The sequence below is a fragment of the Mustelus asterias genome, chromosome 12 (genome assembly GCF_964213995.1).
Source record: "Mustelus asterias chromosome 12, sMusAst1.hap1.1, whole genome shotgun sequence".
NCBI lineage: Eukaryota > Metazoa > Chordata > Chondrichthyes > Carcharhiniformes > Triakidae > Mustelus > Mustelus asterias.
In genome coordinates this window covers 91,300,111-91,326,227 of record NC_135812.1, presented here as the reverse complement: position 1 = coordinate 91,326,227, position 26,117 = coordinate 91,300,111, and the positions used below count along the sequence as shown (strand labels likewise).

The 26,117-nt window shown below is 41.0% G+C and overlaps 1 protein-coding gene across 5 annotated transcripts in view; it reads right to left on the bottom strand.

Annotated features, from left to right (window-relative positions):
• The window catches only part of arsg (arylsulfatase G), a 139,372-nt gene that overhangs the window by 47,018 nt on the left and 66,237 nt on the right, over nucleotides 1-26,117 (bottom strand). For 3 of the 5 annotated variants that reach the window (XM_078225605.1, XM_078225604.1, XM_078225603.1), the window contains exons 2-5: nucleotides 13,446-13,739; nucleotides 12,532-12,719; nucleotides 5,906-5,953; nucleotides 2,406-2,517 (exon numbers count right to left, since the gene is read on the bottom strand). In XM_078225605.1, the coding sequence (XP_078081731.1) occupies nucleotides 2,406-2,517; nucleotides 5,906-5,953; nucleotides 12,532-12,719; nucleotides 13,446-13,666 (569 nt within the window). In that variant the 5' untranslated portion in view covers nucleotides 13,667-13,739. Of the gene's footprint in view, nucleotides 1-2,405; nucleotides 2,518-5,905; nucleotides 5,954-12,531; nucleotides 12,720-13,445; nucleotides 13,740-25,351; nucleotides 25,439-26,117 lie in introns of all 5 variants that reach the window. The other 2 variants (XM_078225601.1, XM_078225602.1) reach the window with 1 other exon arrangement.

The window sequence follows — 26,117 nt, the reverse complement described above, 5'->3', positions numbered from 1 at the left end:
CATTGTGTAAAAACCTTGCCTCGTACATCTCCTTTAAATCTTGCCCCTCGCACCTTAAACCTACGCCCCCTAGTAATTGACTCTTCCACCCTGGAAAAAAGCTTCTGACTATCCACTCTGTCCAAGCCCCTCATAATCTTGAAGACTTCTATCAGGTTTCCCCTCAACCTCTGTCATTCCAGTGAGAACAAACCAAGTTTCTCCAACCTCTTCTCATAGCTATTGCCCTCCATACCAGGCAACATCCTGGTAACTCTTCTCTGTACCTTCTCCAAAGCCTCCACATCTTTCTGGTAGTGTGGCGACCAGAATTGAACACTATATTGCAAGTGCGGCCTAACCAACGTTCTATAAAGCTGCAACATGACTTGCCAATTTTTAAACTCAATGCCCCGCCAATGAAGGCAAGCATGCCATATGCCTTCTTGACTACCTTCTCCACCTGCATTGCCACTTTCAGTGACCTGTGTACCTGTACACCCAGATCCCTCTGCCTATCAATACTCTTCAGGGTTCTGCCATTTACTATATATTTCCCGTCTGTATTAGACCTTCCGAAGTGCATTACCTCACATTTGTCCGAATTAAACTCCATCTGCCATCTCTCCGCCCAAGTCTCCAACCGATCTATATCCTGCTGTATCCTCTGATGGTCCTCATCGCTATCCGCAAATCCACCAACCTTTGTGTCGTCCGCAAACTTACTAATCAAACCAGTTACATTTTCCTCCAAATCATTTATATATATTACAAATAGCAAAGGTCCCAGCACTGATCCCTGAGGAACGCCACTTGTCACAGCCCTCCATTCAGAAACGCACCCTTCCACTGCTACCCTCTGTCTTCTTTGAACGAGCCAGTTTTGTATCCACCTTGCCAGCTCACCTCTTATCCCATGCAACTTCACCTTCTGCACCAGTCTGCCATGAGGGACCTTGTCAAAGGCCTTACTGAAGTCCATGTAGACAACATCCATTGCCCTACCTCATCAATCATTTTCATCACTTCTTCGAAAAACTAGATCAAGTTAGTGAGACATGACCTCCCCTTCACAAAACCATTCTGCCACTCGTTTATACGTCCACTTATTTCCAAGTGGGAGTAAATCCTGTCTCGACGAATCCTCTCCAATAATTTCCCTATCACTGACATAAGGCTCGCCGGCCTGTAGTTACCTGGATTATTCTTGCCATCCTTCTTAAACAAAGGAACAACATTGGCCATTCTCCAATCTTCTGGGACCTCCCCTGTAGCCAGTGAGGATACAAAGATTTCTCTCAAGGCCCCAGCAATTTCCTCCCTTGCCTCTCTCAGTATTTTGGGGTATATCCCATCAGGCCCTGGGGACTTGTATACCTTAATGTTTCTCAAGAACCCCAATACCTCCTCCTTTTTGTTCTCAACATGACTCAAACTATCTACACACCCTTTCCCAGATGCATCATCCACCAAGTCCTTCTCTTTGGTGAATACTGACACAAAGTACTCATTTAATACCTCGCCCATTTCCTCTGGCTCCATGCATAGATTCCCTCCCCTGTCCTTGAGTGGGCCAACCCTCTCCCTGGCTACCCTTTTGCTCTTTATATATGCATAAAAAGTCTTGGGATTTTCCTTAATCCTGCTGGCCAATGATTTTTGTGACCCCTTTTAGCCCTCCTTACTCCTTGCTTAAGTTTCTTTCTACTTTCTTTGTATTCCACACTTGCTTCGTGTGTTCCCAGCCTCCTGGCCTTGACAAATACTTCCTTTTTCTCTTTGACTAGGCTCACAATATCTCTCGTTATCCAAGGTTCCCATACTTACCCTTCATCCTTCCAGGAATGTGCCGGTCCTGAATCCCTATCAACTTACATTTGAAAGCCTCCCACATGCCAGATGTTGATTTGCCCTTAAACATCTGCCCCCAATCTACATTCTTCAGTTCCTGCCTAATATTGATGTAATTAGCCTTCCCCCAGTTTAGTACCTTAACTTGAGGACTACACTTTTGTTTGTCCATCAGTAAGAATAGATTTGGAGATGTTAGATACTTTATTGTAGATAACCCATCATTCAAAACAACAATTAAGCCTCTGTTTGTAAAAGTGTCAAAATTGCATTTGACGTTATCAGCAACTTTCTTTATCACACAAGAAAAGCCTTGTTTTACAGCTATGGAGACATGACAAATAATATTTCTCATTGCTCGTGGGATTCCTGAAAGCAGAGAAACTAAAGGAGATGTGTCCTTGAGAAACAACTGGAAAATTATTCGTTTTCCATAGCATAATCTAAGTTTTAATAACGCTGAATGGCCAAGCAATGGTTAACAGCATTTCTGTATTGCAAACCAGGCACAGTTGAGACAACACTGTACAAAACAAAAATCAATAGAGAGTACAATTGTCTATTAACTAAGTTACCTTTCCATAATGGAATCCCTAGGGCAAGGTTGACATGGAGGAATGTTGTACCCAGGATCATCTGTGCAACCCATATCATTACTGTAAGGTATTCCAAAATAGTAGTCAAAGCCTATAACAAACCAAAACAGAGTAGTCACCAAAGCTAACCTTGCCTTACAATGCTTCAGAAGTGTTGCTGTCCAGACCTCTTCCATATTTCCCTTGGTAATTTTGTACTGAATTCAAATTGATCAAGAATATCTTTGGCTTTATGGAAACAAAATTAACATTTCAGGTTGATCACCTTGTGTCACAGATATTTCTTTCTTTTGTTTTTCTCCCCACAGAGGCTGCCAGACCTGCTGAGTGTTCCCAATAATTTTTGTTTTTACTTCAGATTTCCAGCATCCATCATATTTTGCTTTCGTATCCTTGGATTGCTGTACTTGGTTTAACTAATGTTTGAGATCAAGCTGCTGTAAGGAACAGCTTTTTGCTTTATTTATGCATCATTAACTTTATTTTCTCAGAAATTAACAGATGCAAAATGTCAATGGGAAGTTAATAGTAGAAAACTGAATAAGCACAATTCAAAAAGACTTCGGACCGCAAGTTCTGAGCTCCCTAGCATTGGATTTGAGGGGAACACCATAGGTGCACCGGGGAATCTGTTTTGGAAATTCAAAGGTAAGGGTTTGCATGGCAATTGCTCAGAAATGCTAACTTCCTGTAGCTGTTTCCCCAGAGGAGAGTCTTGCTTATTGGGCGGCACGGTAGCACAGTGGTTAGCACTGCTGCTTCACAGGTCCTGGGACCTGGGTTCGATTCCCGGCTTGGGTCACTGTCTGAGTGGAGTTTGCACATTCTCCTCGTGTTTGCATGGGTTTCCTCCGGGTGCTCCGGTTTCCTCCCACAGTCCAAAGATGTGCGGGTTAGGTTGATTGGCCATGCTAAAAAAAATTGCCCTTAGTGTCCTGAGATGCATAGGTTAGAGGGATTAGTGGGTAAATATGGAGGGATATGGGGGTAGGGCCTGGGTGGGATTGTGGTCGGTGCGGACTCGATGGGCCGAATGGCCTCTTTCTGTACTGTAGGGATTCTATGATTCTATGAATCTTTCTATGATTCTATGATATTAAACTCCCATGGCCGGTGTGATTTTTAATGTTCCAAAATAATTGATTAGATAGTCAATTATTTTAAAAGCGTGGCTGGTATTACAGAAGGCCACCAGTTTATTTAAAATAAAACAGAAAGTGTTGGAAATGCTTAGCAGGTCTTATGACTTCTCCAGAATTTGAAAGCAGTTTATTTTAACCTAATACGTTTTTGGTAGGGCTTCCTGCCTGCTACTTCTTTACCCCATTACTTACAGGAGTGAAGCCAAGCCCTCTCGATGAACTGATCGAAAGCACTTCACAATATCCAGGTGTGACTCCATCGTTAATAACCATTAATAAAAATCAGTGACCTGGGGGTGGGGTTACCACTTGCACCACTTAGAAAATCAAAATACAGCACAAAAAGTACATGAATATATTCGCTTTCTCTCCATTCTCATCTCTTTTACTTCTGTTTTCTCTTGTGAGATTTCTAAATGTCATTACTTACATTCCCTTTGACTTATCTCACTTATAGACAAAAGAGAACACTACTGAGGTTGCCCTATTCTTGTACCCAAGGTGCTTAATTTTCATTTTTTTTAAACTATGGACCAGAAATTGTCAAGTGACTCCAAAGCGTGGTGTGAAACTGTGGAAATGAACATGGATTCCATCCCAAGCGATGGGACAAATGTATTTTAGTATTTAGGGAGGCACTTCACACTGTACTGACACTACAGAGATGCTCAACCCAACAGCCAGCTAGAAAATCAGAATGTTATGCATTGTTCAATAGCCAGGAGTGAGGACTTATATAAAAGAGAAAGTGGCAGTTTTTTGGTAAACTTTCCCCAAAGACAAAAATGCAATGAGATAATCAGATGCCTTAAATCATTAAAATGTGACTGGTGGTATTTGAATGCTAAAATAACAATTTGCTTTTATATTGAATAAATGACGCAAGACATTTCACAAACGTATGATGAAATTATTGGTACCAAGCCAAATACAAGATCTGAGGCAAGGTGATCAAGAGGAAATGTTAACCTAATCTGACCAGCAGGATACTGGTCAGTTTGCTGCCTGTTTTACACTCCTCACAATTTTACTTTCCATTTAAGTCAATGAGTTAGGTTAAAATCACCCTGAAAAAGAGGCAGGTTTTAAGGAAGATCCTAAAGGAGAAAAGGGCGTTGGCGGGGTTGGTGCAGAATCTCATTCCTGTGTATACGTAATACAGGCTCAGCTTCACCACCATTATCGTGGCGGTTATTTTCAAGAGTGGTCAATAGCAGGGACATGGAGAAATCCTGAGGCACATGGCCATATCTTCCTGCCTCACTTAAATGTGCTTCACAAGCTTCCAGGTAGCAGATCAGGGTCATAATGGGATCATGGGAACAAACTATGACATCCAGCTTTCGGAGCAGTTTCAGCAGAGTGCTGATTTGCCAAAGCAACTCTATGCCACTCAAGAATGGGATGCTTTCTTAAGGAAAATCTGGGTCCATTTCTGCATTTTACCCAACTTTTATTTTACTATCAACTTTAGGAAAGTAATTACAAACACTAGCATCTGAGATTTCTACTGCTCTTTTAAAACAAAATGGAATTGGGTTTTATTCAGCAGCATGCTCGATGAACTAGGGGTGGGTAATAATTGTCAGTTTGGCCAAGTGATAGTCACAACCTGGAAATAACTTTGTAAAAGGTTTCAGTCTCTTTGCTGGAATTTAGTGGCTGGTTGCCTGCTTGTACACATTTAACGTTAGTCAAAGTGGCGGAGTCAAACTTCCTGTCCTCTGTGTGGCTGCCTCATTCATCACCATTAGTCAACACAGGAAAGTTGAACTTGTTGATTCAACTGTAAACTTGATTTAACTTTTCTGTGCTCTGCGCAGCTATCACCACCATATTCCAAAGTTTGAAATGTAATCGTTTTAATGCATGCACTGTCATTAATAACTTCCTTAGCCTGAATGTATCGTGACTCAGTTCTACGCCCTTTGTATTGCATGCAAGTTGGCAGCTAACTACATCCTCTGGCTGAAGGTTACATGTATAATCACGCTTGGCTGTTGCCATGGGATTCCGTAGTGATTTTTTCGTGTTGCTTATTCCCCGACCTCTGTTAAAAATGAGGAAAAGCTGAGTTCTGTAAGGCAGCTGTTGCCAGCTTGTGCTTAAAATGTTACCTGTTAAAAATTATTAACGTATTTTTCAAACAAAAAAGAGAAGGGAATTTCTGTAAAATTGTAATGCATTGCAATATCATAAGTCATGAATATGACACATTAATTCACTTATCAGTTCTATCCTTGGAATTCATCCAACCTTATATGTTATAGACATTATATAAAATTATGCAAAACTCAAGTTTTTTTACTTAGTTTCTGACAGAAAGTTCTTTCTTACCACGAAAATTAGGATGATAATAGCCATGATGTCCAAGATGCCATTTACCTGTGCATAAAAAATAATTATACATTAAAGTTTTAGTTACAAATTACAAATCCAGTGTTGTAACCTTAACTACCGAAAAAACATATTCGTTTTCAAAATATATATTTTTCAAATACCATGTACAGAAACGTTTCTACCTATTTTTAGTGATTATTTCAAAATGCATATTATTTCAAAAAAGCACTAGTTAAAACAAAGTGTGGTGGAACGCTTCTATGGCCAAATCCATGACAGCATTTCCTAAGATAAAAGGAAAATATTGCCGATGCAGGAATCGGAAATAAAAACAGAAAATGCTGGAAAATCTCTGACAGCATCTGTGGAGAGAGAATAGAGCCAACGTTTCCAGTCTGGATTTGAGTCATCCAGACTTGAAACATTAGCTCTGTTCTCTCTCCATAGATGCTGTCAGACAACATTTCCTGTATCGGGTATGAGTTTATTAACTATTACTGCAATTTTAAGCACAGTTTTACAGTTTTCCCCGATTCCTATTGACTACAACTTTGTTCGGGCTCCTGGAAAACATTCAGGCTTGAGCTGATCAGTGGCAAATAACATTTGATACACAAGTACCAGCAATGACCATCTCCAACAAGATAGAATCCAACTACTCCCCTTGACTTATAATGACGTTACCATTTTAAAAAATTCTTTCATGGGCTGTGGCGTCACTGGCAAAGCCAGCATTTGTTTCCCATCATGAATTAGACTTGAATTGAGTGGCTTGCCAGGCCACTTCAGAGAACAGTTAAGAGTCAACAGCATTGCTGCGGGTCTGGAGTCACACAATGGCCAGACCAGGTAAGGATGGCAGATTTCCTTTCAGAGGATAGGGTGTATTTCATCTCCACAAGGACTCTATGATAGTCACCCCTTCCAATACTTTCCTTCAGGACATTAGTGAACCAGATGGACTTTTACAACAATCGACAATGGCTTCATGGTCACCATTACTGAGACTGGCTTTCAACTTCAATGGGGCAGCACAGTGGCACAGTGGTTAGCACTGCTGCCTCACAGCGCCAGGGACCCGGGTTCGAATCCTGGCTTGGGTCACTGTCTGCGTGGAGTCTGCACGTTCTCCCTGTGTCTGTGAGAGTTTCCTCCGGGTGCTCTGGTTTCCTCCCACAATCCAAAGACGTGCTGGTTAGGTGCATTGACCCGAACAGGCGCCGGAGCGTGGCGACTATGGGAATTTCACAGTAACTTCATTGCAGTGTTAATGTAAGCCTTACTTGTGACTAATAAATAAACTTTAACTTTAATTCCAGATTTTTAAAAATTAATTACCAGCTGCCATGGTGGGATTTGAACCCATGTCCCCAGACTCAGCAGTAGTCTGAGTCTCAGGATTATTAGTATATTGACATTATCACTGTGCTATCCTCTTCCTTGAACCCCCACTATCAACATCCTCGGGGTTTACCATTGATCAGAAACTGAACTGGATGAGCCTTATAAATACTGCAGCTAAAAGAGTAAATCGGAGGATGGGAATTCTGTAATGAGTAAACATGTCTCTTGATTCCCCAAAATCTACAAAGCACAAGTCAGGAGGGTGACGGAATACTCTCTATTTATCTGGATTGGTGCAAATCCAACAACACTCAAGAAGCTCAACATCATTCAAGACATGCAAGGAGCACTATTATAAACCCAGTTTTCTAATGGAATAAGAACAAATTTTCATTTCTAAAGCAGTGCATAGCATTGAATACAAGAGCAGGAAGGTTATGATAGAGCTGTATAAAACACTAGTTAGGCCACAGCTTGTGGTACTGTGTGTAGTAATGATCACCACCTATCGTAAAAGATGTGATTGCACGAGGGAGGTTGCAGAGGGGATTCACCAGGATGCTGCCTGGGCTGGGGCGTTTCTGATATGCGAAGAGGCTGGGTAAGTTGGGGTGGTTTTTCTTAGAGCAGAGAAGGCTGAGGGGGAACCTGATTGAGGTGTATAAAATTATGAAGTACATAGATAAGGTAGATAGAAAGAAATGTTTTCCTTTAGTAGAGGGGTCAATAACAAAGGGGGCTTGGATTTAGAGGGGATTGAGGAAAAACTTTTTCACGCAGAGGGTGGTGGGAATCTTGAACTCACTGCCTGAAATGGTGGTAGAAGCAGGGATCATCACAACATTTAAGAAGCATTTGGATGATCATTTGAGACACCATTGTATACAAGACTACGGACCAAGTGCTAGAAAGTGGGATTAGAATAGATAGAGGCTTGAGGGCCAGCACAAACACGATCAGTCTAAGGGCCTCTTTCTGTGCTGTATGACTCTATGATCGGCACATCATCCACCACCAATGCACAGTGGCAGGGGTGTGTATCATTTACAAGATGCATTGCCATAACTCCTTCAACAGTATCTGCTAAACCCATGGCCTCTGCCACTTAGAAGAATAAGGGCAGCAGATGCATAGGAATACTACCAGCTGCAGGTTCCCCTCCAATTCACTCATCATCCTGACTTGGAACTATATTGCTGCTCCTTCACTTTTGCTGAGTCAAAATCCTGCAACTCTCTCCCTAACATCACTACTGGGGTACTTACACCATGTGGACTACAGCAGTTCAAGTACACAGCCCACCATCACCTTTTCAAGAGCAATTAGGGATGGGCAATAAATGCCGGCCTTGCCTGTGAAGCTCAAGTCCCAGGAATAAATTTTAAAAGTGCATGTAGTCTGTGTCATAGCTACACCAGACCTACACCTCAGTTTAGGAATGTCTTCCAGCATGCTCTCCTGCACTCCTCATTGAACCAGAGTCGACCCTTGGCTTGACAAAAATAGTAGAGTGAGGGATATTTTAGGTCATTAGGTGACAAATTATGGTTGAATACATTTCTATTGCTGTCTTCTGAATGCCCAATTTTGAGCTGCTGGGTCTATTTTGAATCTATCCCCATTTAGCACAACGGTAATGCTACACTATATGATTGATGGTATTTCATCTCCACATGGGGTCAGTGAAGGTCATTCCTATCAATACTCTCATTGGCAGATATCTCGGTAACAGGCAGACTGGTGAGGGTAAGAGCAAATAGGTTTTTACTCTTGTGGCTCCTCTCACCATCTGCCACTGTGCCAGAATGGCAGATATTCAGGGCTCTGCCTGCTTGGTCAGTAATGGTGTTACTCTTCTAGGAAAGTTTTAAAACAAGGGCCAACAAGGGAAGTAAAATTCTCAGAGAAGATCCTCTCGGATCCACTCGTGTGACTGGAGAACCGGTCCAGAAGATCACATGGACCACATGTTTTCTATAAAGCCGCGTAACAATGCGCAATGAGAGGATAATGACTTTAGGCTGCTCTCAAAATAATTAATGTTCACACAGTGCTTGATGAAGTGGTAGAAGACTCGTAAAGGTTGTGGGGCTGCTTGTGGTTTGGAATGGCCAAGGGGAGGGAGCTGGGTCAGATCTTTTCGAAAGTGGAGAGAGAGGAGGACAATTGCAGCAAAGGATTTGCCAGAGGAGCCAGGCTGAGCATTCCTCACTTCCCCCTCCAAGAAACGCTGTGGGAATTTGATTTAAATATTGCAATGGGAAGACCAGTCTCTCAATAGTCAGACGTAGACACACTGTGTAATCTGCCACCCTGCAAAATTGTGGGCAGACAGGCCTGGTTACACAAAGTTTTATACTTAACTAGAACCCTCTCACCAAACATGGGGATTTAAACTTATTTCCATAATGGCAATGTTATGCAATTCCTACCAACCCCAAAATCAGAAAGATGTGGACATTCAGTCGACTGTAATACCGTTGCTGTCCTTATGAATTAAAACAATTAGTGCTTTGGAATACATGAAGTCCTCCAGTATTTTATTATAAACAAACTAAGAACACTTGATAAACATCTTATCTCTTTGCATTCTGAAAGCCATGTGACCAGATTCCTAAAATTCGAACCTCATTGCATTGTTCTGCAAAAAGGTGAGAGGTGAAGGTGTAATTTGTCAGATATTCAGATCAAGAAGGTCCCAGATTCTTTCTGGATCTGTGCTGTTTCCTGACCTTAGCTGGAACATTAATATTTGACTTCTGAGTCAGAGAAGGTGAAAGATTTCACACTGACTGAAAGCCTGCATTTGTGGATATTTGAAGATTAATTAATTTGCACATTATGATCTCTTGAGACACACTTGAAAAATATATTTCATCAAGTATTCCTTCTCAAAATAGTAACTCACAAGGATTTCTCCTATCTGATTGTGAACAACTTATATTTGCACTCTGAAACAAAATCATCTTTAAATTATGCTCAACCGACAAAGCTGTCAGATTAAGTCCAGTAAGAGGATAAGGCACAGTTTTTATTAGATTCTATTGGCAGCAGTCTTTGGTGTTCCAGAGGGCTCAATAAAAGTGCTGAATCAACTTCAGCAAGTAAATTTACATCCTAACACTATAACTTGACATCATGACGTCAGCGGAATGTGGACGTTTATTCATCCATCACGCACTTTTAACAGCTGGGTTACCTCTTTGTGCTTCTGAAACCACTCTGCAGGTAAAGAGAAGCATTCAAGATCTGATCAAAATGATTGTAAAATAAATCCATGGGCATTTCTGAAACCATAGTGACAGCATTCCTTGCTGTATCACAGCATGTGAAATTATAATCGAGCTGCCCATAGCGAAATAAAAAACACAGCTAACTAAGGAAAGGCACAGATACAGAAAGTCAGGAAGAATTTGTAATTATTAATTTGTACTTCCTGATGAAGGAAGGTGCAAGATGGTTTATTGGGATGATTGCTAGTTAATAATGTAATTGTTTCCTGTTTAAACCCATAATATAACTCTAAAGCCCTCATGTAGGAAATGGAAGCAAGAGTATGCCATTTGGCCTCTTGGGCCTGGTCCACCATTCAACTGGATCATAGCTGATCTTCTACCTCAACGCCATTTTCCTGCACTATTCCCATATCTCTTGATCTCTTTAGCATCTGGAAATTTATTGATCACCGTCTTGAACATACTCAATGACAAAGCCTACACAGTCCTCAGCGATAGAGAATTCCAAAGATTTACCACTCTCCGAGTGAAGAAATTCTTACTCATTGCATCCTAAATGGCCTACCTCTTACTCCCAGAGATTGTCCCCTGGTTCTGGGCCACCAAAGCCAGTGGAAATATCCTTCCTGCATCTACCATGTCGAGCCTCTAAAAATGCTAGAGAACACAGACCCAGTCTTCTCAATCTCTCCTCACGGGGCAATCCCACCATACCAGGATTCAGTTGGTGTACCTTCGTTACACTCCCTCTGTGGCAAGTATATTCTTCCTTCGATAAAGAGACCAAAACTGTACGCAATACTTCCGGTGCAGTCTCACTAAGGCACTATGCAATTGCAGTAAGACACCTTTACTCTTATATTCAAATCCTCTTGCAATAAAGGCCAATGTAGTATTTGCCTTCCTAATCGCTTGCTGCATCTGCATGCTAACTTTCAGTGACTCATGAACAAGGACAGCTCAGTCCCTCTGGACATCAACACTTCACAAACCCTCAAAATTAAAAAAAAAACTCTGCATCTTTGTTTTTCCTCCAAAAGCGGATAACTTCACATTATCTTCCGCCTGCCATGTTTTTGCCCATTCAGTTAGCCTGTCTAAATCCCCTCAAAGCCACTTTGCATTCTCCTCACAACACACTTTCCCACCTAGCTTTGTCTTGTCAGCAAACTTGTAAATATTACAGACGGGCCCCACATCCAAATCATTGATACAGATTGTGAATAGGCCCGAGCCCTGACCCTTGCACTACCCCACAGGTCACAGCCTGCCTACCAGAGAATTATCCATTTATCCCTACATTCCCTTTTCTATCTATTAACCAGTCCGCAATCTATGCCAGTATATTACCCCCAATTCCATTTGTTCTAATTTTGCTTACTGAGCTCCTGTGCAGAACTTTATCAAAAGCCTTTTGAAAATCCAATACACCACATCCACTGGTTCCCCCTGATCTATTCTGCTTGTTACATCCACAGAAAACTCCAATAGGTTTGTCAAACATGGTTGCCCTTTCGTAAATCCATGTTGACTCTGCCCAATTCTACCATTATTTTCTAAGTGTTCAGTTATCACATTCTTCACAAAGAATTCTAACATTTCCCTTACTACTGGTGTCAAGCTAACAGGTCTGTAGCTTCCTATTTTTGCTCTCGGCTCTTTCACTGTGGACCTGTTTGATTCTGGCCATTGATTTCTCTGCCTATCACTTTTCTTTTCCCCTTACTGACTTTTGTTCTTGTCCTTGATTCCCCCACTTCTCACTTCTTGCATGGGTTCCCATCCCCCGCCATTTTAGTTTAAACCCTTCCCAACCATTCTGCATCTAAGATGTCACTAAAATCAGGTTGGCATTCCAAATTTAAGAGAAAAACAAGTAACATTCGTCTCTCCCCTCCCCTCCACCAATAATTTAGCTTTTTATCTGCAGTGATCATGTATGCAGGATGTTATATTCTTTTGTGATGCCACTTGTAATTGTACAGAAGAACAGGGTAGTCATAACATGAGAAAAGGCTTAAAAAGAACTCAAACTGTAAATACCAATTACTGCTGTAGAATAATTGGCTTCCTTTAGAACTTCTGCCAGCGTAGTTTCATTCAGCGGCAAGCCAGCAACTGAGCTCAAAGCAAAATTATGGGTAACACCATTCCGTAACCCCAGACGCCCTGTCAGTAGAGAAGCCCGAGATGGGGAACAAGTAGAGGCAGCTGCATGGAAATCCTCAAATCTGAAATAACAAACAAGGAGCAAAACCTAAAGATTTTAACGAGCACACTATCATATAACAAGCTGGAAAACCAACTTGTACTTTTTTCTTGTTGGTACAGCATAATTTTCATTGCAAGCAGTTACTTTCAGTTGAAATGTAAAGGAACAATTAGATATAAAGCAGGGGAATCACTACCCCCTTGATAAAATGAACCAGAGATTGAGTTTGATACTCAAACAACTATAGTCTCGGAGAGTACTTAGAGCTCACAATGAGTGTCTAAAATATAAAGTCTCCCATTTCCCACCATTAACATGTCTCACTTTTTGAACAGCATTCACAAAACCATGCACTGAAATTCACATTAACAGGCCTAAAATTGAATTAATTCCCAACATTTAAACCAAAACATTATACAATTAAGAGACCCATTGTTCTATTAGTCTGATTCCACCATCCCCCTACCCCACACTCCCTTGCTCAGACACATTATTTTTGCCAAATGTTTCCTTTATGATTATACATTCTGTTGCAGTTATTCATCTGATAGAAGTAGAAACCACATTAAACATCTGAGCTATTGAAGAGCAACTGTGTAAACAGTCAAAAACTCACCTAACTAACGACAAGTGATATGCAAATTAGAGTTTACATGAGGTAAAGAATTGGAAATTAGCAACAAAAAAAAGAACGGGGGATCAAATGGCCACAGTTTCTTTGCAAATGGTACAAATTTTATTATACCTCATTCCCTCCTTAGCCATCTTGTCCAAATTTGGTGTCTCCTGAGTCAATGGCCAGTTTGCACCAAGATCACCCCATCCAATGTCATCAGCCAGGATTATGATGAAGTTTGGCTTTCCTGAATAGGCACCGACATGAACTGTACGGAAGTCAATGTTGTAAAAAAGAAATCCACTGATGAGTGCCGCAATGAAGGAGGCCATCATTGAGGAAACTTCCATTTTCTTATCAATATGGTTCAAAGCGTCTCCTGGTATTCCCGAAACGTCTCCATTCTCAATCACCTTGTCTTAACTGTAACAATGTCAACACTTGCAAAGTTAAATTTCACAATATTCACTCACATTTGTTTAAGCACAATTAAAACATTAGCACAGAAGGTTCATTCAGCTTGTTGTGTCAATGCTCGCTCAACATCAAAGCTACCTAACTATAACATAAATATTACACTCTCCCTTAAATGACTATCTAATTTTCTCTTAAATGCTGTAACTACTCGGTTTCAATAATCATTTATGTAATGCATTCAATATTTTAATGAACTTCTGTGAAAAAAGTACTTTTTCTAATCCCCTTCCTGTATGTTTTTAAATATGAATCCTAAATTTATGACTTCCTCGTTACCAATTAGCAAACCAGTGACATAGCCTTTCGCTATCGCTTATAAACCTTTTCAACATTTCCTCTCAGCCGTCTCTGTTCCAGTGAAGATAATTGTATTGTTTTTCAAATCTCGGATCTTAACTAAATCTTCTCATGACTGGTTCGAGTGAATCTATATTACAACCTGTTCATGGCTCCAAAATCCTTTCAGAATTCAGTGCTCAAAACTGTATGTAATACCACTCCTGAAGCCTAATTAATGTCTTATTTTAAGATCATAGAGTCATAGAACCCCTAAAGTATAGGAGGCGGCCATTTGGCCATTGAGTCCGTACCGACCACAATCCCACCCAGGCCCCATTCCCATAACCCTCAATTACCCTACTAACCCCCCTTGATATTAGGGTTAATTTAGCATGGCCAATCAACCTAACCCGTGCATCTTTGGACTGTGGGAGAAACCGGAGCATCCAGAGGAAACCCACGCAAACTCGGAGAGAAAGTGCAAACTCCACACAGACAGTGACCCGAGGCCGGAATTGAACCCAGGTGAGGCAGCAGTGCTAACCACTGTGCCACCCGATCTCTGTTCCCCAAACTTATTCTGTTTGGTCATGTTCAAATCAATTAAGCATGTGGAAAACAAGAGGTCCCAAAGCAGATTTTTGCGCATGCCACTACATAAATCCATTTATTCTCTCTTTTTGTTATTCTCCAGTCCCCTTCTATCCATGTGGCCTTTCAGCCTCTGAGCTGCTCTTGGAGCCACAGTATTTTTGTGGATGGTCCAGTTATGTTCTGGTCAATGGTGACCCCAGAATGTTGATGCTGGAGGTGTCAAAATATTGGGAGTAAAATGAAGATTCAAGAATTGAGTAAAAGCAAGATTAAAAATAAAATTGGGATAAAATGAAGAATTGGATAAAAGGGGAATGGATGCGAGTGCAGCTGTCTGAAGGGAGGCTTTTGATTTGCAAATTAGTGTTGCATAGGAAACAAGTGTTTACCTAATTGACTTGGGGGTGAACAATGATCTATGGAAATAGGTTTTAGAACTGTAGAAGAGGTGAGTTCAAAGTGGAGAGATAAGAATATAATTTGCACTTACGTGCTAAAAGCCTAGTCCAGGGTGTTATTGAGATAGAAAAATATTTAAGGCAAAAAACAGTATATCCACCCATAGCAGGGTAACTGACTATAGCAGGAGAAGAGGGAAAGATGTACAGGTGATAAGCAGCTACAACCACAGCCAAGTCCAGCTGGAAAAACAGGCTCGCCCGAAAACAAGTTGATGCTGAAAACTGCTGTTTTTTAAAAAAACTCTCAAAGAGAATAAATGCTACACTGAACTGAAGAAAGATTTTCCCAAACTTGAAGATAACTTGCGGGTGGTAACTAAATGCTAAATGTAGCTCATAGAGTTATACAATATTGTATGCTGTTTCAGAGTTCAGAAACGTAGATAGCCAGGAACATGGGTTAACTTCATAAGATACTGTGTTTGTATAGCTGTTATTGTAGTAAGTGCACTGTTGTAGTGTATGATAGTCTTTTTTATAAGTTAATAAATATGCTTCATTCATCGATTACAAGACAGTATTGTTCTTCACTGATTTGCATATCTTTCCTCACATTACACCAAATTGGTGAAAATATATACCACTAAAGAACCAGTGTTCCAAGTTACCCTTCTGGGTTTTGGGATACCCTCACATTTAACATCAGCAGAGTTCTTAACAGAGGCTTGAACAATGATAATGCCTTGAATATCAAGGGTAGGTGGGTAGATGGTCAATGCCCAAAACCTCCATGGCACAAACCTTATTGCACCTACAAGCCTACATGTCAACCTCCTGCGGGCAGGGAGCCCACACTCAGTGATTGATTGGGAAACCTGGAAACAGCATGCCTATGTTGTGGCTGTAATCACAGCAAAGTTTCAGAATCAATCAGGCCAGCTGTCTGTTTTTAACAGAGGGCATTTTCTGTGTGCACCCCTTCTACAGAAACATTTAAAAACAAGCAAAACTTTTAGCAGGGTAGGAGGAGGAAAAAAAAGGTGAAATGACAATGGTTAGAGGAGAAATAAAGTCAGAAGGAAACGAAGGGAAGAGTGATTTGCTTGAGTTCAAAAGTTGTTTGAGCTTCTGCTCCTTATCTGAAAAAAAAGATTTTTTATTGGTGTCAACAGATATGAAAGATGACGTGGAACGGAGGACCAAGAAAGCAAAAGTGGCTGGGAACACAATTTTTCTTTCGATTTGGTGGACATTCTATAAGGCCAACCAACTATGGCATACAAACAAATCACTACACCCTTTCCAGACTCTTTCTCCTTTTAATCTCACTTGTATCTGCTATGTCTTTTGTTGGCCTCATTCCAATTATAAAAAATCTTTCCCGTCTTACAAAGATAACAGAACAGAACTTTGCCCAGTCTCAAAATGCTTCAACTTTATCCTCCTCGAGATCATCTGTTAGCTACCAAATACCCGAAAACCAGAACTAGTTTGGAAGTGCATTCCTTCTTTGCCGTACTTTTCTTTGGATGTTTACTGATCAAAAGTATTCAACAGTGGCATGCCCCAGACTCTGGACCTTAAACACTATGAATGCATCAATTGGAATAATCAACATAGCAAAAGAAATTTGAAAAGTTGTAATCGCTGTTTTGGGCCTGTTTTATTTGTGACATTTCAAAGGATAAGATTCATGATATTCATTCCACACAGCTGTCCCAGCTGTATTATGGACATGTTGCTGGCAATCAGATCTTTGATTGTACATCAATACTGTCACAGACGGTTTATGCGATTTCTTGTTATTTGTGATCAAAGTATTTTTATGTGTGAGGTTCGTGTATTTTCTTACCCTTAGAATGGTTTATCTCAAGTTAAGTAATTCCAGCAATCTTTGTGAATGTAAGAATAAAGAAAATTATTTATTACCACGTGTTTGCCCCAAAAGGCTTTAACACAATGTTTCTCACACATAAAGGCTGGATACAGAAGAAGGAAAAAAGCAATATGATTAAAGGTAGTAATTATTTCAGTCTCTTTTGTAGCAGGCCTGTAGATTCTTAGATGAATTAATGTTTTGGCTGAAGTAGAGGTCTTGTAAAACAGAGGATTCTCAGTTCACACTGCAAAACTTGAACCCCCGCCGACTATGGCAAGGTCTTCAAGACATAACAGGCTACAAGATGAAGGCATGTAAAATCGCCGGCTCCAGTTCACCCCTCCCTGATGAGCTCAATGCATTCTACGCCCATTTTGAGCAAGAGGTCAACTACTGCATGCCCTCCACCCTGGATGAACCTGTATCTGGGGTCACCATTGCAGATGTCAGAGCAGCCTTCTCGAAGGTCAACCCACGGAAAGCGACTGGCCCGGATGGGGTACCCGGACAAGCACTCAGATCCTGCGCAGATCAGCTGGCGGGGGTATTCACAGACATCTTCAACCTTTCTTTAATCTGAGGTCCCTATCTGCTTCATGAAGATGACCATCATCCCGGTGCCTAAGAAAAACCAAGCAGTGTGCCTTAATGACTATCAGCCGGTGGCTCTGACATCCATCATTATGAAGTGCTTCGAAAGGTCGTAACAAGAATGTGTATAAGATAGATTGAGAAGAGGAAAGGGTTAAAATTGGGATGCGTAACTAGGAATCAGTTGAGGGATGAACTGGTTTTGGAAAGGGCCTGAGGCGAGGGCGACAAGCGAAACTAATGATCACGTTAAAGAAACTGCTAATAGGTAATTGTGGTTCTGGCTTCGGAGGGCAGGGCCTTATCAATTGGCCTTTTGCCCTTGAAAGTAATCTAATCAGAAACTTTAATAGTCATGTCTTTACGTGGCTATTGTCTTTTGTCCTTGAAATTAATCTAATCAGAGACTTTAATAGCCATGTCTTTACGTGGCTATCGCTTTTTGTTCTTGAAAGTAATCTAATCAAAATGTAACAATACAGCTATGCCTTTATTGGCTAACAGAAGTATATGGATGTATCTCCGTCGGATATAACTGAAAACTGTTTTGTAAGTCGGACAGAGACGCACGAACCCATGCTGGATGTGCATGGTCTTGCGATCTCTCCTCCGATGCAACAAAGGCGGCTTTTGGAGAAACCTGTGTCTCTTCAGTTTTTGATCCGACTTCCGAAAGACGAATTCTACAGTCATGGCATGAATCAATTCCAGCCTCCAGGACTACCTGGATCCACTACAGTTTGCCTACCATTGCAACAGGTCCACAGCAGACGCCATCTCCCTGACCCTGCACTTAACCCTGGAACACCTAGATAATAAGGACACCTATGTCAGTCTCCTATTTATGGACTATAGCTCAGCCTTCAACACTATTATTCCCACTAAACTCATCTCCAAACTCCGTGGCCTGGGTCTCGGCACCTCCCTCTGTGAATGGATCCTGAACTTCCTAATTCACAGACCATAATCAGGCAACAACACCTCCTCCACAATCATCCTCAACACTGGTGCCCCACAAGGCTGTAATCCTTAAACACCTATGACTGTGTGGCCAAATTCCCCTCCAATTCGATTTTCAAGTTTGCTGACAACACCACCGTAGTGGGTCGGATCTCAAACAATGATGAGACGGAGTACAGGAATGAGATGGAGAATCTGGTGAACTGGTGCAGCAACAATAATCTCTCCCCCAATATCAACAGAACGAAGGAGATTGTCATCGACTTCAGGAAGCGTAAAGGAGAACATGCCCCTGTCTACATCAACGGGGACGAAGTTGAAAGGGTCGAGAGCTTCAAGATTTTAGATGTCCAGATCGCCAACAACCTGTCCTGGTCCCCCCATTCTGACACTAAGTTAAGAAAGCCCACCAACACCTCTACTTTCTCAGAAGATCAAGGAAACTTGGTATGTCAGCTACAACTCTCACTAACTTTTACAGATTACACAGAAAGCATTATTTCTGGTTGTATCACAGCTTGGTATGGCTCCTGCTCTGCCCAAGACCGCAAGAAACTACAAAAGATTGTAGCCCAATCCATCACACAAACTAGCCTCCTATCCATTAACTTTGTCTACACTTCCTGCTGCCTCGGCAAAGCAGCCAGCATAATTAAGGACCCCACGCACCCCAGACATTCTCTCTTCCACCTTCTTCCGTCGGGAAAAAGATACAAAAGTCTGAGGTCACGTACCAACCGACTCAAGAACAGCTTCTTCCCTGCTGCTATCAGACTTTTGAATGGACTTACCTTACATTAAGCTGATCTTTCTCTACACCCTAGCTATGACTGTAACCCTACATTCTGCACTCTCTCGTTTCCTACTCTATGAATGGTACGTTCTGTCTGTATAGCGCGCAAGAAACAATACTTTTCACTGTATGTTAATACATGTGACAATAATAAATCAAATCAAATCAAGACTTCTTCTAGTTGAATTGCCAGGAGGTTGACTTTCAGGTGAAATTGAAGATGAAATAGGTTGGGATAGAATCCTTTTCCCATTTTCAAGGTGTAGTTGTTTTACAATCACTATGTAGCTGCCTTGCAGCTGATTCAAAGGCTTTTCAGGTGGTATTTATCATGGTGATTCTGATCAAAATAGCTTCTGTTGTTATTTTTTACGAAGAGTAGATAACAACATGTCTGTCCTAAACATGTGACCAGTGGCAAGTCCAAAGTCCTTCTCCAAAAAAGGCAGTGAGCTGGGCTGATGCACATCCTATGTCATGGCATTCCGCAGTTTGGGAGTTAGGGACAGCCAGGGATTTTGTAATTGAATGATCCATTCCAACTGGATTGCCCTTTTGAATATCTGAAGGGGAGGACGAGGTTCCATATGTCTATGGCCCAGGGGGGAAGTAGAGAGACAAATCGGCTGATATGTGATGATCTTCATCTGTTCACAGTTCATCCTTAACAAAAGGACTTGTGAATTTTACAAGCGGCCGTTGACGGTCTATATTTTAAATGAGATATTTGCTGGAGTTTCACTTCTGTTTAGAGTCGATATTGCCAAAGTCACGTGATAGTTTGCCAGGCATCTTAAAAGCTGTAATATCTTCATGTCTGTACTGGGCATGACAATACTAACAACTGATCCAATTTCTGTTAAGCATAATAATCCAGTCTGTACCTGCCAGTTGCTGTAGAACATTAGTAACAACTCGGGCACACTGCCCATATGGAAAATTGGGAAATTTCTCCAGTATCTAGTAGTAGGCAACAACAACATGTATTTTAACATGTAAAAATGTGCTATCAGAAGTGTCGTCAAAAAAATGGATGAGATTGAACAAGCTTGGACAAAGAGGAGGGCTTTAAGGGGAGTCTTTAAAAGAAAAAGATGTGGTGAAGAAGCAGGGGAGTTTACCATATTAATGAAGAGAATTAAAGCATCCAAGAGAATTCACTTTTACATGTAATTACAACATTTGAAAATTAAGCAATATTCGGCATACAAGGTGATGAAAATGCAAACCACACAGCTATTGACGGTTGAAATACCATATCAGGACATTACTCACTTCTCTTGCAGTCAGAATGTAAAAACTGTGCACAAGCTTGAGGTTCTGAAGCAACTTCCAGCAATTGTTGCGTAAACAGTTTCCCTTTCTGACAAACAGCGTATAGAGTGCATCGTGCTCTGACTAGAGTAAGCAGGAATGTGGCTCCATTTGTTATTCCGTTCTTGCACGATGTTTAGTTTATTACATTTTTAGCGAGAATCTAGGTTCCAGACAACTAGAAATTGAAATACTGCTGCTCTGGGCTTAAAAGTCTACTCTCACCGAAACAGTTTTATGAGAACATGGTGCAGATGCAGCAACGCTTCACAAGTACTGTGAAGCTAAATATTTCTATCCTGAAGTTTTCTATCAGTCAAAGTGTATACAATTTCTAACTAAGATTGTTCTGTTAAGATTTGCTCCGGCCTTATTACGCTATTTGAGCTGCTCAGTTCCTATTTTCAGTTGTAAATTTGTTTGGTGCTTTGCATACTGTGACGTCAGTTTGATTTGATTTGATTTATTATTTGTCACATGTATTAACATACAGTGAAAGTATTGTTTCTTGCGTGTTGTACAGACAAAACATACCGTTCATAGAGAAGGAAACTAGAGAGTGCAGAATGTAGTGTTACAGTCATAACTAGGGTGTAGAGAAAGATCAACTTAATGCAAGGTAAGTCCATTCAAAAGTCGGTGACAGCAGCAGGGAAGAAGCTGTTCTTGAGTCAGTTGGTATGTGATCTCAGACTTTTGTATCTTTTTCCCGACGGAAAAAGGTAGAAGAGAGAATGCCCGGGGTGCGTGGGATCCTTAATTATGTTGGCTGCTTTGCCGAGGCAGCAGGAAGTGCAGACAGAGTCAATGGATGGAAGGCTGGTTTGCATGATGGATTGGGCTACGTTCACGACCTTTTGTAGTTCTTTGGGCAGAGCAGGAGTCATACCAAGCTGTGATACAACCAGAAAGAATGCTTTCTATGGTGCATCTGAAAACGTTAGTGAGAGTTAGTGTACCTTTAAGAGGTTTTTTAAAAAATCATGATCTCTGCAGCTCTCTCAGTGTGTCTCATGCTCACAGCCTTGGGTGATGTCATTGGTGGGAGGAGACAAAAAACTGTGGGCAGGTCAGGTGACAAGGGTTGTTTTAGTTTCAGTTTTGAGCTGTAGGTTTTAGAAGGGGCAGCAAGCTAAATGAAGTGTTTTCCTCTCTCCCTGTTGTTTTGAAAGTTCTGTTGATTTTCCTGAAGGATGAAAATCTATTGTTCATGGGGGCTGGACCAGAGTCCCTCTGGTGCTTTGGAAAGCCGACTTGTCTTCAAACTATTCTAAGTCTCAAGAGCATGGGACTGCAGAATTCAAATAACGGTCTTAATTCCAGTATCAAGTAAGCATTAGTCTGTGTTGTGTTAAACCTGTGAAAAGAGTTTTTTGGTGCCTATGGGTTTTGGTTTTAATTGGAACACATTAGAGACATTAAGAATTGTACATTATAGTGGTTGTTTTGTTTTTTGTTTGAAATTGATAAGAGTTCTTGCTAATTTCTTACTATACATGTTAACTATATTCTTAAATAAACTTTGTTTAATAAAAGCTCCCTAGTGGGTCTTTTGAATCACACCTAAAGTGGAACATATCATGCTTATCCTAACCAAATTCAAGATGTAAAACTTATGATTCAGGCAGGCTTTATAAAACACTTTGGAGTTTCTAATCTGAACCATAACAATACACAAGTAGATTTCTTGTGGCATTGTTCACAGGCAGAATATGTTGCTTGTGCTATTTATGTCTCATATGTGGTCTTAGTCAGTCATGCTGTGCCACAATTGTCTACTTTCAGTGTTGACATTGCTGTAAATCCACTGCTCTCCAACCCCTCCTGCTGGCTAGTTTCTTCAGCCCCGTTCTCTCCAGCTATGCTGGACATCTATGGTCATTCCTTGTGCCCAATTTTAAATCTGTGCAAGTGAATGAAAGTTATTGTAAATAATTTTTATATGGGAAAGACACAACAATATCAGAGAATGTGCTCCAAGGTTCTCTAATGCAGCACTGGAGGCCTTGGTACAAGAGATAGGAGGTCCTCTATTTATAAGGTACCAGGAGTCCCTCCAGAAAGATATTGCAAACACCGTAAGTGCAGAATATCATTGCGGTCAATGCCAGGAGGATCTGGGTGCAATTGCAAGATCAATGACTTGAGTGATCAAGGTTACTGGACCACCTTTGAATACTATATCCTGCCAACTGTATCACTAGGCTCACACATTTCTCAGTTCAACCCCACTAACCATGCCACTTCACTAACCTACAATCTTTATAAACCATCACTCATTCTTCACATTCATAGCTTCACTTAACCCTCAAATACTTAGCACCGCTGCAAACCTAACTTCCAGATCTCACAGCCTGCACACATTGCTAGTTATTCAAGTATGACAGGCACATCACCCAAACAGATTATACCACGTTTTACCAATTGCTATGAAACTTGCTGATGCTCAATACAACGGCATCCCAAATCCCAGGAAGGAAACTTGGAACGCCGGTTCTTAACAGTTTATTTTTGCAATTTGGAAAAATGTGAGAAAATAGATGAAACCCAGTGAGGAAAGGGTTCAATCTTGTTGTGCAGCATTCAAATAACAAAATGTTTGTTAAACTTTAAAACATAACAAAAAAAGAACGACACTTACAATTAACTGCGGTAATAATTACCCAAACAGTATGCTTAAATTATCCACCAATCAAAATCTATCTACTTTCCTAAATTCTGAGAATCTACCTTCCCCAAAATAACATCCCATAAGTTTTAACACTGAGCAAGATACAGCAAGTAATTACCAAACAGGAATGGGTGGTTTTCTCTTTGGAACCCTTCCTCTAGTTTAGTTTCACAGACCGTCTACTTCTGCTTTCAACACTTGTTGCTTGACTCTTGTTTACAAACCGATCACAACAATGAGCCACTAGACTGCTCGACTCCATTGGGCTTCACAGCGCATCAACTTCATCCTGCTACTCGTCTAATCCGCATATCACAAACCCTCAGTGCAGCTATATGCCTATTTTTACAATTCTTTACTTTTATTTCGTTCCAATTTCTTAATACCAAATATATTTCACTCCCTTTCGCCAGGACACGCTGGCGCACAACCATAGGCAGCCGCCCCAAGAGAGTGACTGTGCTTGGAGCAGCCATGGTTAAAGGGGAGGTGTTGATTGCCTCCTCCCTTCCTCCTCCTCAGCTGCCTTGCTATACAAATGATGGCAAGGGCTGAGTTCTCATCATGGTGATGTTCTACAAAATGGATGACGTGTGAGATGCGCACTGGAGAGTACTGCAGGACTAAACAGGGGAAACACTTTTTTACGCATCCCAATGGTCGGCTTGATCCCATTTTCTGTGGTAACAGGGCCCATCTTATACACATGATTCCCAAATGTACAAGGATTGTGCTCTGTGGGCATGACTCAAGTAGTCAGTGGATAACTCATCGCCTAGCAGCCCCTCATTGGTTTCTTGTGGCAGCTCAGATGCTGGCTTTACAGTGGAACTTCAGCAAAGTAAAGCAACATGATTGTTGCCAGGGTATCAGGCACTTATCTGCATGATGTGCAGAGTATGGTCACATGCCAGACAGGCATGAAGGGAGTAGAATCTCTTTGGGTTACTGTATATCTCTAAATTTACATATCTACAGAGTGACATGTACACAGTCAATGGCACCCTGCAGCATGGGTAAGCCTGCTACCCATGCAAATCTGCAAGCTAAATCGACCTGGTCCTCTCTCGCAAGAGAATGTAATGTATTCAGTTCTCTTTGCTTTAAAGAGCTTCTGTGATCTCCACTATCCAACAGTGGATAGGAAACAGAGATATTGGAAATGTCACCTGCTCCATCTTGGAGGGAATCCGACACAAAAAAAACTCCTCAATGCCAAGGTTACCTTCACAGTTGCTGGCAATGCCATCCTCATCCGAGACTGTAGTTATGGCTACAACAGTTGCAAATTTCAGTGAGTAGCCCCTTAATGAAACATAGATATTGCACACATTGTTCCTCACTGATGTTGAGGTAGAGGAATTGCTCCTTGAATACCCTGGGTGGATAATGCCTCCTGCTGAGAGCCTTTTCCCCCCACCTCTGCTTCCTCCTTCTTGGGCAACTTGTCCTTCTTTGTTGCCCCCTCTGCTCATTTACCTGTCATGCAGCAGGCAAGGGGTTGAAACTGACGACTGGGAGCAAGTGCTCTGACCAGAACCCATGAATTGAGAACAAAGGTTTTCACCCTGTGCCACAAAACTCCCTGTAGACTTCAGCACTTTCAACCAGCAGTAAACTTCCAAATACTTCTACTAACTCAATAATGGGCAACCAAAATCAATCATAAACTAACCTGAAAATAGTTGATGATCCTTTTAAATAGGGTTGCTTGATGGGTCCTTCCTGCTGCTGAACACATATTCAACTGTACAAGGTTATGAGAGAACATTAGCTGTGGCATTAAGCTCGTAAAGACCATCGCCAATTCTACGTACTTCCAGCAACACTCCCACGCTAAAATCTTACCCAAAATGGCATTTGGGCATCAGATGCATGCACACAACATAGATACTACTCTGGACCTGAAAACACGATGCAATGCAACCAAATTTTGCAGCTTTTGTTTTTGTACACATTTTTACTTATGACACAAACAATTGTGACATTTGAATCGAGAAATCATTAATTCACTGGGAAGAAACAGGAAGTCACAGTAACTTATTACGTTACTGCCTACCTCTCTGATACTCTTACCTCTTGATTCTTCTATCTATTCCATGTAGTATCCCTCTTCTCCTTATGTTTCCTCCTGATACGATTTCTGTCTTTCTCACTCCATGACTAAGAAAATGATACAGGACACCATTGATTTTTAACAATGACTGAGTCATAAAATTCTGTTTTTTTTTAACAGTATTCAAAGATTTTCAGTGATATTTTGACGATCACATACTAAGATTTTGTCACTTGAAGACTCTATCCTGGGATGACTGATAAAGTAAAATTCTACTTTTATTGCAAGCTACAGATCTAGGATTTGTTTTTGGTGGGGGAAGTACATTCCAAAATTCCATCAATTTTCCATGGAAATCACAAATCAGTAGCCTTGATGTGAATTCTCTTATCTCTCCCCTCCCTAGCATTATAAAATTGCATTAGTAACCATAGCAATTATATTATGAAAATAATCCTTTGAGTGCTAAAATGCTCCAAGCACCTACATATGGAAAAATAGCCAGCAGTGTTTGCTCAGTGGAATATTAAATAAAGTTGGATAAAAATAATTATCTTTCCTGAGTGTTTAATTCCTCTCCCTTCTCCACAACTCATCCCTCCACTTGTTTGTCTTATCCATTTGTCCATTTTGTCCATCCATGTTCTTTTATTCCTCTCAAATTTTCTTTGCTCCTTTCTTGCAGGGATATGGTTTCAAGGGCAACACTGCCCTTGCTGAACAGTTGCTGAAACATCGAATGCCCTGCCTCTGTCAACACATGGAGAACTTGGAAGTGGCACCATT